A 14,786-nucleotide genomic window follows, 5' to 3' on the forward strand; every position below is an offset into this window, starting at 1 on the left:
ATAGATCCCACATGCTGCAACTAAAAAATCCTGTATGCTGCAATGAAGACTGAAGATCCCACATGCTGCAATTAAGACCTGGTGCAGCCAAAAAAAAAGAAATGTCAAGCTTGAGTGAGTGGGTACATAGAGCTTGACTTGGTCAGTGAAAACGGAAAGGAGTGGAATGAGACCTGCCCACTGAGTCAGGGTCAGGATCGAGGGGAAGAGACCCACTTGATGAAGAGGACTGTATTATTATCTAATTATAAATCCAAGGAGACTCTTAAGATCCAATCTAGAGGCAGAATCAGCCAGAGGCATGCACAGAGGAAACCCCCAGTATTCCCCAATAATCCATGCTCTTGCATGTCACCGTTTCATGCACATTACCTGGAACACCCTTCCTATCTTTGTCTGCTCAGCAGATTTATCCTTCATAATCAGGTTGTAATGTCACCACCTCTACAAAGTTAGCCACTCCATTTTTTATAGAATTTACTACCCTGTAGGTTGTGAAATATACATTACCCACCAGCCTTCATGTGAGTCTGTGGACTGAGGCTTTAGGCACAGTCCATGTGTTATTATTCTTTCAGTCTCTCCCAGAGTCTAGCATAGGATTTGACACATTATGGGTGCTTAATCAATATTTTGTTTAATGATATATGAATGGACTCTGATGGAAAGCAGCAAGTTGTTCACAATCTACACAAGATGCAATATTCTTTTTAAAAAATTATTTATTTATTTTGGTTGTGCTGGGTCTTCGTTGCTTTGCCCAGGCTTTCTCTGTTGGGGAGAGCAGGGGCTCTTTGTTTTGATGCTCAGGCTTCTCATTGTGGTGGTTTCTCGTGTTGCAGAGCACAGGTTCTAGGTGCATAGGCTCAGTAGTTGTGGTGCACAGGTTTAGCTGCTCTGCAGCATGTGGGATCTTCCTGGACCAGGGATTGAACCTGTGTCCCCTGCACTGGCAGGTGGATTCCAACCCACTGCACCATCAGGGAAGTCCCACAAGATGTTATACTCTTTTGGTGCCCCCAGCGCTGCTTCAGGCAGTTAGGTTGCAGTGAGAAAGAGGGGAATTATTTAGAGTTTATTAGCTTTTGTTTTATTTTTCAACTTTTCCCCTCTGTTATCCTTAGCCCACCTTAGTCACTCAGGCTGTTGACATGGAGAGGAAAATGGAGAAAGGGGTCAGAAAAGTCTTCTTCGAATTAGTATCGTAGCTGACTTTGTGCTTTCTGGATTTGGCAGATGTTTATAGCTGTTCCTGTCCATCAACAAAGCATCACGGGGAACTTTTATGGGTCCTCCAGGGGTTCCCTGCTGGACCCATCTCCTGCACTCCTCTTAGCAAAGGCATCTCTTCCTGTCAGTGGTCATTTGTCTTCTTATGTCTGGAGTCCCTTTATTCCTCTAGGAGGCTCTGCTGAAGAGGACCCAGGATAGGCCTATGGAGGCTCTCTTTTACTTAGTCCACATCTGGCATTCTGGGAGAGTAGGATAACCCCGATATAGCAGCACTCTCCTAAGTCTGCCACCAAAGCAGTTAACAGGCTTGTCTCTTGTTGATAGATTTCCTGAGCAGGAGGTGGATCCAGTCATTATGCTCCCCAGTTGCAATGGGTTCGATGTGGTACCTCAAACCCTCCTAGAACTCCTCTCTTTCAATCATTTGTTTTGAGCATTACATCTCCCAAGAAGGGTGAGGACTCACAGCCAGAAATGTTTCCACACAAACTCTCTATCCTCCATTCTCTTGACACCTTAGATAAAGGATTTAAGAACTTTGAAACAAGGATTTTTCTGGTAGTCCAGTGGCTAAGACTCTGTGCTCCCAATGCAGAGGTCCTGGGTTTGATCCCTTGTCAAGGAACTTGATCCCACATGCCACAACAAAAATCAAAGATCCAATGTGCCCTAATTGAGACCCGGCACAGCCAAATAAATATTTTTTTTAAATAACTTTAAAATAGATTTTAGACTATTAGAAAAAAATATATGTATATGTTTTTTTAACCCCTCACTTTGAAAGTTCACATATATAATTTTAAAAAGAAAGAAAGTCAATCAGTCCAGGCAGCCTCTTGGCATGGGGTAGGGGGAATATCTATAAATAATGAGCAAGTCTGGGGTTCAGAATCCACATTATAGCCCTGGAAAAGGGTTACATTATAAAGCATATCCCCAGAGATGGAATTTATGGCACAAAGGAAGAACCCCAGTTCACTTGGAGGGGACCAGAGTTGTTTTTCTTTCAACTGGTTTGTTACCTCTCTGTCCAATCCACCCTCCTTTGAGGCCTTCCCCCAACTGTAGTTCATCAGACAGGTTTGAACATGGCCAGGCTCTAATTGTAGCTGGATTAAGTCTTTCCTACAGGGCTCTTGGATCCTAAGCGATTCAGGTGTTGTAGATGAACAGTTTTTGTGGGTTTTTTTCAGTCTTACTATGCAGTTTGTGGGATCCTAGTTCCTTGATCAGAGATCGAACGCAGGCCCCCTGCAGTGAAATTGTGGAATACCAACCACTGGACTACCAGGGAATTCCCTGAACACATTTTTCTGTTCTAAACGTTCCTGGCACTTAGGATAGGATAGTTGAAGGCTGATGTACTCTCAAAGCCTACAGTATCTCTAACAGGCATGTTGTCCGCTCTCATATATCAGCTAACTCCTCTTTCTGTTCTGGCCCAGACAAAATACCCACTTGTACTATCTCGTTATGTTTTAATACAATTTCCAACTTGCTGTTAATACCTTGTATTATTATCCAATGCTAGTACAGAATAGATATTCAGAATGTTTACTGGGTGAATGAGTAAATGAATAAGAGAATGAACGAACGAATTTCCTTTTGCAAAGATCAAAGATTACTGTTTGGTTTTAATCTTGTGTGTGTGTGCTAAATTTGTGTCAGTCGTGTCCGACTCTTTGAGACCATGTGGACCACCCCATGGGATTCTCCAGTCAAGAATACTAGAGTGGGTTTCCATGTCCTCCTCCAGGGGATTTTCCCAACCCAGGGATCAAACCCACGTCTCTTATGTCTCCTGCAATGGCAGGCTGGTTCTTTACCACTAGCGCCACCTGGGAAGCCCTGGTTTTAATACTCCTCTATTCCATTTGTCCTTTATTGTTATGTCTGGATAGTCTGAAACCTATATTCTTCTTGGTCTTAAAGTGTATCCTGTGGTTCGTTGATGGGTTTTATGTCATTTACCTTTGTAACACTGAATCTGACTTCATTCATTCCATGGATGCTTGTTTAGCACCTACCATGTGTCAGGCTCTTTGTTAAATGCTAGGAATAAGTCAGTCTCCTACTCTTATGAAGCTTAAGCTTTCAAGAGCGTGTGTGCTAAGTCACTTCAGTCGTGTTGGACTCTTTGCGACCCTATGAACTGTACCCCAACAGGCTCCTCTGTCCAGATGATTCTCCAGGCAAGAATACTGGAGTGGGTTGCCATGCCCTCCTCCAGGGTATCTTCCCCACCCACGGATGGAACCCTAGTCTCTTAACATCTCCTGCATTGGTGGGCGGGCTCTTTACCACTAGGGCCACCTGAGAGAAAAATAATAGGTAAACCAAAACAAGTAAAAAGTACTGTGAAAAGAGAACTGCGATAGAAAATGATAGGGTATTACTTTAAATAGCATGATCAGGGAAGATCTAGCTAAAGAATTATCGTTTGAGACCTGAAGGAGGAGATGTTATCAGCTAATTCAAAAGTTTGGGGTAAACTGATCCAGGAGATGGCAAAAGTATGTGCAAAAACCCTTAAGTTAATGTGTGTAACATTCCAAATATTGTAGTGAACACTTACACACAACCTGTTAGGGGAATATCTCTCCAGTGTTGATTCCCACACAACTGAGTCTTTGCATCTTTTTCTCTGTCAAACGTTTGGGATCTCTTCTTCCCTCACAACACTGACTCTAGTGTTAGAATCCGAGAGTCTGCATTTGAAGAAGTTCCCCAGTTATTTTTTTTAACTCCAACTAAAAATTTCCAAGTCCTGGTGACTGAGATGGTCAAGAATCTGCCTGCAATGCGGGAGTCCTGGGTTCGATCCCTGGATAGGGAAGATCCCCTGGAGAAGGGAATGGCAACCCACTCCAGTATTCTTGCCTGGAGAATCCCATGATCAGAGGATCCTGGTGGGCTACCACGATTCAGAGTAGGACACGACTGAGTTACTAACACACACACACACACTGAAATTTAGAACCACTGAATGGAGAAGAGAGACAGGTAAATGGAATTTTACAATGCTAGAAAAGTGCACTGATTATTTATGCACAAAACTTATGGGAATAACGCTTCTAGTCTTCTACAAAGTCAGGCTCACGCAGAAAATCAAGCAAACTGCATTTTTCCGAACGGATGCAGGATATTCAGGCAAAAAGAAACCCTGTGCAATGCCATGCGTGTTCAAACCACATTGAGCAACTACGGTGTGAATGTTGTGTTGCCTGAAGCTGCTTGGCGCTTCAGGTTTTTAAGGTTGCATAGCGACGCAGCAGCGAGTTTGCTTATCCTTCACGCATTTGTTAATTGTACTCGGGTTTGTGGGAGGCGCAGTGCGCAGGCGCACCTAGAACCGGCGCTCTTACACATGCGCACTGTGTAACCCCGAAGCCAAAAGGGGTATGATTGAGGGCAAGTTTATTTCTGTTACCAAAACTTTCCTTGCTGGAATCCAGAAACCCTAGCTGTCCCCATTTAGGGGACACTACAAGCCACTCTTGTAAATCGGCTGCCAGTACTCAACATGGCGGAGGCCCCCTAGGCGGCGCAGTCCGCTCGTAGGCACGCTTCCCGGCGGGGCGGGGCCCTCCGAAAGGGCGGGAGTTTGGGGGGCGGGGCCTACGCCCCAGCCCCTCGGTGGGCCCCCGCCCCCGGCCCGGCCTTAGCTGAGGCTTCCGCGGCTCTGGCGCTGAGAAGCACCTTGGGAATCTGCAGGAGCCGAGCGTGGTGAGGTGGGGGCCTCAAGGGAAGGCGGGAGGTACCGGGTTAACGGTCCGACGCCCACTGATCGGCCTGCCCAGGGCGCCTTAAGGAATCTCGTTTGGCCAGCGGCCTCCGATTCCCCGGGAGGAACCTGAGGGCCCACAGAGGGGCTGGGACCTGTCCTAGGCGGGTGCGTCCGCGTCCTGTTGCCGCCACCACTTTGGGCTCCAGTGCGCGCAGAAAGGGATCTTCCCGAGCCCGAAGTGATCAGACGCGGCGCTGTGTTCTCCTGCGCGTCCCGCTGCCGGATCCCAGAATTTTGCGGCTTCCTCTGCACTTGGGGCTTTGCATGTGATCTGTCCGAAAGTCCAGTCCTACCTGGCAGGTCCACTCTGGAACTCTCACTCTTCACGACCCAACTTAAATACTACTTCCCTGGAAATCTTTCTAACCGCTTTCTGCAGTCGCAGTAAGCTCGCTGCTGTGTTCTTGAACACATCGCACCGAGTTAGCTTTTCCTCCTCCTCTTTTACAGCCGTGCACTTGTTGGGGCGTTTTGCCTTGCCTTTTTCAGCTGTATCCTAGGGTCTAGCACGTGATGATCATAATAATAGCTAATATTTACTGAATAGTCACAAAGGTGCTACTAAATCCATTACCTGTAAAGGCCCATTCAATCGTCAGAGCAATTCCATAAGGTGGGTTCTATAGCTTCACATCTTGTGCATGACGAAACTAAGGTTCTGTTACATCGATTTGCCTAGAGTCCCACAAAGAATAAAGTGAATGAAGCTGGGACATGAATTCTAGGCTATGCCTCCCCAGAGCATGTGATAATTCCTAGACTGTGTTTGGGTTTGGTAAATGTCTGTCAAATTGGTGTTCACTTTAGGCCCATGAATTATGGAGGCCAGAGTTATGATGCACATGAGAAGGCTTAGAAAGAAGAATTGAGTGAGTTCATGACCAAACCAATGCCAGAAACTGCTGCTGGACATTCTGCCTTTCATTGATCCTTTTCCATCAAAGAGCTGAAGACCCAGGACTCATTATTTCACATCCTTTAGAAAGTGCCCCTCACAGAATTGTGATTTCATATTTCATGACTTAGGGGAAGCATGATGTAAGGGAAGGGCACAGAGTTGGAAGCAGATTGCCTGCATGCGTGCGTGCTCAGTTGTGTCTGACTCCTTGCCACCCCATGGACTGTAGCCCGCCAGGCTTCTCTGTCCATGGAATTCTCCAGGCAAGAATACTGGAGTTGGTGGCCATTTCCTCCTCCAAGGGATCTTCCTGACCCAGGGATCAAACCTGTGTCTCTTCCGTGTCCTCTCTTGGCAGGCGGATCCTTTACTGCTCCACCTGGGAAGCCCTTGGAAGCAGATTGGGGTTCAGTGTCTCCTCTACTGCTGACCAGTTATGTTCCTTCTGTGTTTCGAGCCTAGTTTTCTTGTCCATAAAATGAAGGCACTAATTTCTTCTCAAAGGGTTTCTTTTTTTATGAAGATTGCAAACAATTGTTGTGAGGGAGTAAAGTGCTATGCAGACTACATGCTCTCTTTCTTTTTTGTTGTTCATTTTTTCCCTTTAGAAGATTATAGAGCTATCAGCATTTTGCAAGACGTTTGATATGAATCGTGTTGCCTAGAGTTCCTGTATTCATTCATTTGGTCAAATGCCTCAAGAGTACCTGCTATATACCAGGAGCTGAGAATATAGCGTCAAAGAACAATATTCTTGCTCTTGAGAAATTTGCGTTGTGTTAGCTATATTACACATAATACTCAGATAGGGACACGTAAAGCATGGTAAGCTAAGTAGAAAAATACCAGGGACTTTCCTGATAGTCCAGTGTTCAAGACTCCCAAGTTTTCACTGAAGGGGCCACAGGTTCCTTTACCTGATCTGGGTACTAAGAGATTCCCACATGGCACATAGTATGGCAATTTAAAAAAAAGAAAGAAAAATACCTGTGTGTGTGTGGAGGAGTGGTGGTATTTTATATTGGGTGGCTAGGGAATACCTTACTGAGAAGGTGACATTTGAACAGAGACCTGAAGGTGGCAAGGGAGCCAATCATGAGAATAACTAGAAGATGCCCTAGATGAGTGTGTGGCTTGGTGTGTTCCAAGCAGGTACATCAAGGAGGGCTGTGTGGCTGGAGGGATGTGAGCAAAGGGGAGAGGAGTAAGAAATGGAATTAAAACAATTGGAGGCAGGGATCAAATACTTAGGACGGGGTAAGCCAATATAGTGATTGTGGTTTTTACTCTTTGATTAGCCACTGGAGGGTTCTGAATGGCCTAATCAGTCACTATTTCAGTTTTTATTTATTTATTTATTTGTTTTATTTTTTTGGCCATGCCATATGGCATGTGGCCTCCAGCCTTTAGATGGTGGGGAGATGAGGAGGAACCAGCAGAGGAGACTAAAGGGAAAGCCTTAGAGGTGGGAGGAGGACAGAGAGAGAGCCCCAACATATGCGATTTATATAAGGAGCTGTATGCTAATTTTTTTTTTTTTTTTCTGGGATAAGAAACAAATTGTCTGTGCGGACAAATATATATCGTTTCTTTTCTCAGGAGATAAAATGTCCATGCCTCGAGTGTTTTTACTTTTTTTGCTCTAAGTGACAAATCCTGTTCAATGATACCCGTCCTCAGCTTAGTCCTCCTAACATTTACATCTGTATTCCAAGTTCAGGTGGCATTGCTTCTATTTCAAGTTTATTTAAATCACTTTTTGAAAGAATCTAGATGAGAGAAGACAAAATATAACCTATGTTACTCTTCACCCTAGGTTCAGAGGTCACTGCCCTTCCCCATCTGGTTCCTAGCAAAAGCTGGAAGTTAGCCTTATTTATTTCTGTATCACTGTGGCCAGTTATCTGATACTAAGCTGGAATTCATGAGTGTTTATAGGATAACTTAATTTATGAAAGAAGGGAATCTTTTTCCTTTACCTGCAGAAATGATAACATCTATCCAATGGTTTGCGGTTTACAAAGCACACCGACATCCATTGTCTCATTGAATGCAAGTCAGCCTGTTCCCTGTTGCCAACTACTGACCTTTTCCTTTCCTGAGAGACATTGAAACCTACCTTTCTTTTGGAGCTATGCTAGTTTACTTATTCACTGGCTGATCTGACAGTGTGTTAATGAAAGGTGCTGGACTGTGTCTTGAGGAAGCTCCGAGCTAAATCTCAATTTCAGAAAAATTCCTGATGTAGTTTTTCTCTGTTACCTCCATCTTTTTACTCTTGTTTTAGTGGGGGTGGGGTGGGGTGGGAATTGGTGGTGGTGGAGTTAATCATAAAATTGTTTAAATCATTTTTAAAATAAACTTTATTTTGGGGAACAATTTTGGATTTACAGAAAAATTGCGTAGTACAGCAAGTTCCTATATACCTTGCATCCAATTTCCTTTATTAGTAACATCTTACGTTCAGTTCAGTTCAGTTCAGTTCAGTCGCTCAGTCGTGTCTGACCCATGAATCGAAGCACGCCAGGCCTCCCTGTCCATCACCAACTCCCAGAGTTCACTCAGACTCACGTCCATCGAGTCAGTGATGCCATCCAGCCATCTCATCCTCTGTCATCCCCTTCTCCTCCTGCCCCCAATCCCTCCCAGCATCAGTCTGTACGTTAGTATGGTATATTTGCTACAATGTCAAGTCATTTTGTGAGGTAAATGGGGCATATAAATAAAGTATGATCAAAATGAAATCACTTCATCTCCATAAGCCTCAGTTTCCTTATCTGTAAAAGGAGAGGTTGGGACTAAATTTTTAAATAGCTGTAAATTTTTTAATTATCTGCTAAAGTAAAATAATCATATAATTCTAATATAATTCCATTTCTTTATTGAAGTGTTACTGTCATTTTCTAAAATAGTGTATATACTTTAACAATAGCCTTATTCTAAAAGAAGATTTAATAGAATTCCAGAAACAATGGGAGGGCTGCTTATAGATTAGGCTTGTATAAAATGGCAACCCACTCTAGTATTCTTGCCTAGAGAATCCCGTGGACAGAGGAGCCTGATGGGCTGCTGTCCATAGGGTCGCACAGAGTCGGACACGACTGAAGCGACTTAGCATGCATGCATATACATAAATATATGATTAGAAATATATACAACATATAATATTATTAGGTTGAATTACATGAAATTATCTTTTATAGGTTAAAAAAGGGCATGTATCGGCAATTTCGTATGGATCAGCCTAATGCTTTGAGGGAAAGGATTCAAAGGAGGAGGGTAAGGGAGTCTTGAGGGCCTCTGAGACTCTGCAGAAGCCTGGCCCAGCCCCCACAGTGTTAGGAGAGAAAAGGCTCTTCCGGTCCCTTGAAGCAACTGAGAGCTACCCTTGTTGTTGGTGATGTTGGCAGTAAGAGCTGTTCCCAGCAGCTTTGTGCCTCTAACCAGAAGAGACAGGTTGAGTCAGCTTTTCACAGCCATGGTGGGTTGGCAGAAGGGAAGGGCAGAAAGGGAGGACTCAGCTTCCCTCGTGGCTCAGATAGTAAAGAATCTACCCACAGTGCAGGAGACCTGGGTTCAATCCCTGGGTTGGGAGGATCCCCTGGAGGAGGGCTTGGCAACCCACTGCAGTATTCTTGCCTGGAGAATCCCCATGTAGCCTGGCAGGCTACAGTCCAGAGGGTTGCTAAGAGTTGGACACAACTGAGAGACTAAGCACAGCACAGCAACCAAGTTGGTCAGCCAGGAAGAGGCAGCCTGGGGTGCTGGTGCCCCTAAGCTGTTATTGGTACCACTCTGCTCTTCCTACGTTATGCTGTTTCCTTGCTGTCTGGTAGAATCTCTATAAACTCAGCTGTCTGCAGTTGCTCAGGAGGTGATATAAATTAGGAAGCTGAGTATTCCTCTCTAACACTGCTGTAAGAAAAACAATAGCACAAGTAGAATGACGTGACAACTGAAATCTGCTATCAGTACATGAGAGAGAGGCAAAGCCAGGCAGGGGCCCAAGACTGAGGCGAACTGAAGAGCGTGCCTTCTCTAAAGGGGACAGATGCTGTTTCACTGCAGCTGGTTGTGCCCTTGTAGGAATGAGAGTCAGGGTTCACTGGATACTCTGATTTTCTAAAGGAACCAGAAATACGAACTTTTGTGTGTATTTTCCCAAGGGTAAATGTTGGCATCTAATTTGAATTCTTAAAAATCATTGTACAGGCCACACAGTGATTGAAACGAACCAGCAGTCCACCTTGTAACCTCTAGCTAAGGGTTTAGACCTGCCGGGAATGAGGCCCACATGCATTTCTTCATTGTGCATCATTGACAACCTATGTTCGTGCTAAGTCACTTAGTTGTATCTGCCTCTGTGTGGCCCTGTCGACTAGCCCGCCAGGTTCCTCTGTCCATGGGATTCTCCAGGCAAGAATACTGGATTGGGTTGCCGTGCCCTCCTCCAAAGGATCTTCCTTGACCCAGGGATCGAACCCACGTCTCTTTTGTCTCCTGCATTGGCAGGCAGGTTTTTTACCACTAACACCACCTGGGAAGCCCTGGTGGCTAAGGACCAAAATGAATTAGTCAGCTCTTGCCTTATCAGGAACTCACAAATTAGTGGAAAAGATAGCCAGATAATAAGATATAGACATTCTCTCTGTGTATTAAATATAAATTTTAAAACATATAAAAGTGATTAATTATTCCTGAATAAATCTGGAAGGACCTGATAGAAGGTAGCGTTGGTGGGAAATCAACAGTTTGGTGCATTAAAGGGACTTGGGGCCCTGAAACTCCCACTGTATGTGCAAATGTTGTATCTGCATTTGCTGTATATGCCATTTTCTTCAGATTAGGAGACTGATGCTGCCAAAAAGGCAGCTCTAGTAGACCTTTTTCATGATAGGTAGTTAGAAATACAGATATTCCTCAGCCCTGCTGATGGGTATCTCAGGGCTGATAAAATGAGAGAACTCTATAACCTCCCCGCCAGCCCTAGCTGTTTTAGAGGACTAAGAAACTCAGAGGTCATGCAGCTGGGTGCCTCATTTTTTTTTCCCCTCATTTTTTTGATGAGGAACCTTAAAGGGAACTAGCCTGCTCCAGGTCACAGAGCTCTTTAGAGACAGAACTTGGATGAGCACCCCGAACTCTTCTTGACCATCTTGCCTTCCCCTCTCCTGGCTCTCTCTGAAGTCACTGGTTAGGCTGGCCTCCCCCGCTGGCCCCCATTGCCTGGTTCTGGCCCAGCTCCTGGCGGGTGAGGTGAGTTTGCTCCTCCTCTATCCTCCTGAGGCTGGTTCCTTCTTCCCTCTCTATTTTGGATCCCCTGCCCGAAATGCCTGCTATTCTGTGTCAGAGAGTCAAAATTCTTGTTCAAATCCCTAGTCAACCAAACATCAACTGTATGAAATAGGACAAATTGTTTAATCTTTCTAGTTTCTTAACTAAGACTTAACTTTCATAAGCCTCAGTGTCCTCATCCACGCATGAAGAATTAAAGTAGTACCGATGTTTAACTGTCATAGGAATGCTTTGAGATTCTTGTGATGCCAAATTGACATAGTGTGTGTAAGGCACTTAACAAAGTGACTGACCCATAGAAGCACTTAACAAGTATTAACAATGATCAGGAAGATCCCCTGGAGGAGGGCATGGCAACCCACTATAGTATTCTTGCCTAGAGAATCCCATGGATAGAGGAGCCTGGCGGGCTACAGTCCATGGGGTCGCAAGGAGTCAGACACGATTGAAGCGACTTAGCAGGTACAAAACAATGATGATGATATTCACACCTTCACAGTCCCCCAGGTTGGGTCACATGCCCATCTGTTGTCTTCCCATACTATCCTGTGATCTATTATTACTGTACAGACCACACTGTATTGTAATTATATCCATCCCCCAGCCAGCCTAAAAGCACCTTTGGTGATTCATTCAGCAGATGTTTATTAGGCACTGCGCCAGGCACGAGGGATGCACTGATAAACTAGGAGCTCTTAGTCGGGTGCAGAGTTTCGGAAGGCATGCCAGGAAACACGCGTCCCTGTGTCATGGTCCAATAACTTTGGGGATTAGCCACTCATCATGGCTCCCCCTGTAGTGATTAGGTCCATCTTAGTATTTTAAAAGCTCTGAGGAGTCCTGTAGTAAAAGAAGCTATTTACTTCGTCCAATCCAAGTCTGCCAGAGGTTATCAGTATTTGCTGAATACATGTGAGTCATCTAGACAGTTCTCTCAACTCCAATTTGTGCTTTGGTCCCCAGCTCAAGAGGAGGTCCAAGTGACACTGTGATGCTCAGAGACTGCTCTGGGAGTGAACAGCCTCTGGCTGCTTAGGGGCCGGTGGGCTTGCTGTCCAGGGCCCCCATGGAGACAGGGGGCCCTGGGTTGAACAATATGAAGCCTCGGTCCCTGCAGCTGGTGCTGGAAGAGCAAGTGCTGGCACTGCAGCAGCAGATGGCCGAGAACCAGGCAGCCTCATGGAGGAAGCTGAAGAGCTCCCAGGAGGCCCAGCAGAGGCAAGCAGCTCTCGTGAGGAAGCTGCAGGCCAAGGTGAGGCGGCCACTCTCTTAGGAAGGGGAAGAGGAGGACCCCTGGGGCTGGGGGCTGAGATGGATGAGGTTGGCCGGAGCCCAGAGCCACACGGTGGCAACACCTAAACAGCTCTCCTGTGATGCTCCCAACTTCTCCACCAGCTGCTGACCTCGTCCTTTCAAAGACGCCCTTCATGGGGCTTCCATCAGTCATGTAGCTTTGCTCTCCTAGAATAGGACCTGACCTTAGGTTTGCCAGTTCCTGAGCCCACGAACTTGTTGCTTCTCCAATAACAAGAGCTGCAGAGAATGTATTATTAAATGACCAAACGGAAGCTGTAAGACGTTACGGCCTTCCCTCACTCCTGTCACCTGGCCCCTTATTCACCGAGGGGTTTGCCCATGACCCTGGGGGGACCTCTGCTTTGGGCCATGGGTACCAGCCAGGCCCATTGCCCGGTCCTGCTCCATTTGCCTCAGGTGTTACAGTACCGGAGCTGGTGCCAGGAGCTGGAGAAGCGGCTGGAAGCCACTGGGGTGAGTGAGGCTGTTCTGTGTTCCTCACGGGCCCTCAGGGAGTATGGTTAGGCCCTGTTTGCTGACTGAGGGAGGCTGGCGAGAGGTAAGGCGGTGTTTGGTAGAAGCGGCTCTTTCATCAGCTCCTGAGAGATTCTTTTTGCCTTTTTTTTAATATTTGGAAAATTTTAAAATATTTAATATTTTAATAATAAAAATATTTTTTAGTATTTATTTGGCTGCACTGGGTTTTAGTTATGGCACACAGGATCTTTTTCTTTTCTTTTTGTTTTTTAGTTGCAGCATGGGGAATCTTTAGTTACAGCATGCAGGATCTTTCGATTGTGGCGTGCGAACTCTTAGTTGAGGCATGTGGGATCTAGATCTCTGACCAGGGATTGAACCCAGGCCCCTTGCATTGGGAGCGTGGAGGCTTAGCCACTGGACCACCAGGGAAGTCCCCTGAGAGCTTTATCGGATACCTTCATGGGACCTGGCTATTCCTGCCCCGACAGACTCCAGCCCAGGGCTCTCTAAGGGCAAAATGCAGCTTTAAGAAACTTAAGGTTTCAGATTGGAAGTGAAATAAAGTGAAAGTCACTCAGTCGTCTCCGACTCTTTGTGACCCCATGGACTGTAGCCCGCCAGGCTTCTGTGTTCTTGGAATTCTCCAGGCATGAATATTGGGGCAGGTAGCCATTCCCAGGGGATCTTCCTGACCCAGGGATTGAACCCAGGTCTCCTGCACTGCACGCGGATTCTTTACCGTCTGAACCAGATTGGAAGGAGTGTGGAATCCAAGAGAAGAGATGCGTTTTTCCTCCAGAAGGTGTCAGTGTTTATCCGTTGTGGAGAGATGTGTGCCTCACAGACTTGGAAAAAAAAAAAAAAGATGTGTTTGTGGCAGATGGATTTATTTGTGCTGTGGGCAGGATCGAATTGCCTTTCAAAAACCCATCTGCCTTTGTTCTAGCTCCCCTCAGCACCATCTTAACGTTACCCTCAGAAGAGTTCTCTCAGAGGAGGGGAAGGACCGAGACTTAGTATGTCCCAATCTGTAGGCATTGTGTAGGCACCCTTAGGCATTGTCATACAATTATGTCACTTTACCTGCAAAGCAGTTTTCTCAGGGGAATGATATCACCTTCACTTTGGAGCTGAAAACCTTGTGGATCAGAGAAGTTATAACTTCCCAAAGTCTGAAGATTAGTGTAATAGAAGCCAAGGCCATTAGTGAAAGATGTATTTTGTTTATTTTTTTTTAAAGATTAAAAAAAATTTTTTTTAATCTTTATTGATGTTGTTACAATATTGCTTCCATTTTTAGTTTTTTGGCTGTGAGGTATATGGGATCTTAACTCCCCAGCCAGAGATCGAACCTGCACCCCCAGCAGTGGAAGGCAAAATCTTAATCACCGGACTGCCAGGGAAATCCCTGGAAGCTGTTATCTTATGCTTCTTAACTCAAAAGTTCTTTTCACTACCAAATGCTGTCTTTCATGAGAAGTCACTGGTTCACATTTGGAGAGAGATATACAGTGGATTTACTTGCAGGATGCAGTGATTGAGAAAAGAGACATATCGCTAACAAAGGGGAGAAAGAATCAAAAGCAAGCAGGGGGATTCCCTGGCAGTCCAGGGGCTAGGATTCTGCACTTTCACTACTGAGGGCCCAGATTCGATCCCTAATCTGGGAACTAAGATCTTGCAAGCTGCATGGCGCAGCCAAAAGTAAAAATAAAAATGTGAGTTTAGAAAAGTGGGCTGCTGTAGAAGGGGGCATCAGAGACTTGGTCTGCAGGATGTTCTCTTTGGAGGTGAATA

The 14,786-nt window shown here is 45.5% G+C and overlaps 1 protein-coding gene across 5 annotated transcripts in view; it reads left to right on the forward strand.

Annotated features, from left to right (window-relative positions):
• Positions 1–4,754: 4,754 nt before the first annotated feature.
• CEP250 (centrosomal protein 250) overlaps positions 4,755–14,786 on the forward strand; it is a 47,369-nt gene continuing 37,337 nt past the window's right edge. For 2 of the 5 annotated variants that reach the window (XM_070801565.1, XM_070801566.1), the window contains exons 1-3: positions 4,755–4,964; positions 12,177–12,465; positions 12,927–12,983. In XM_070801565.1, coding sequence (XP_070657666.1) covers positions 12,280–12,465; positions 12,927–12,983 — 243 coding nt within the window. In that variant the 5' untranslated portion in view covers positions 4,755–4,964; positions 12,177–12,279. Of the gene's footprint in view, positions 4,965–12,176; positions 12,466–12,926; positions 12,984–14,786 lie in introns of those variants that run through there. The other 3 variants (XM_019972315.2, XM_070801567.1, XM_070801568.1) reach the window with 3 other exon arrangements.

Source organism: Bos indicus, chromosome 13 (genome assembly GCF_029378745.1).
Source record: "Bos indicus isolate NIAB-ARS_2022 breed Sahiwal x Tharparkar chromosome 13, NIAB-ARS_B.indTharparkar_mat_pri_1.0, whole genome shotgun sequence".
Taxonomy (NCBI): domain Eukaryota; kingdom Metazoa; phylum Chordata; class Mammalia; order Artiodactyla; family Bovidae; genus Bos; species Bos indicus.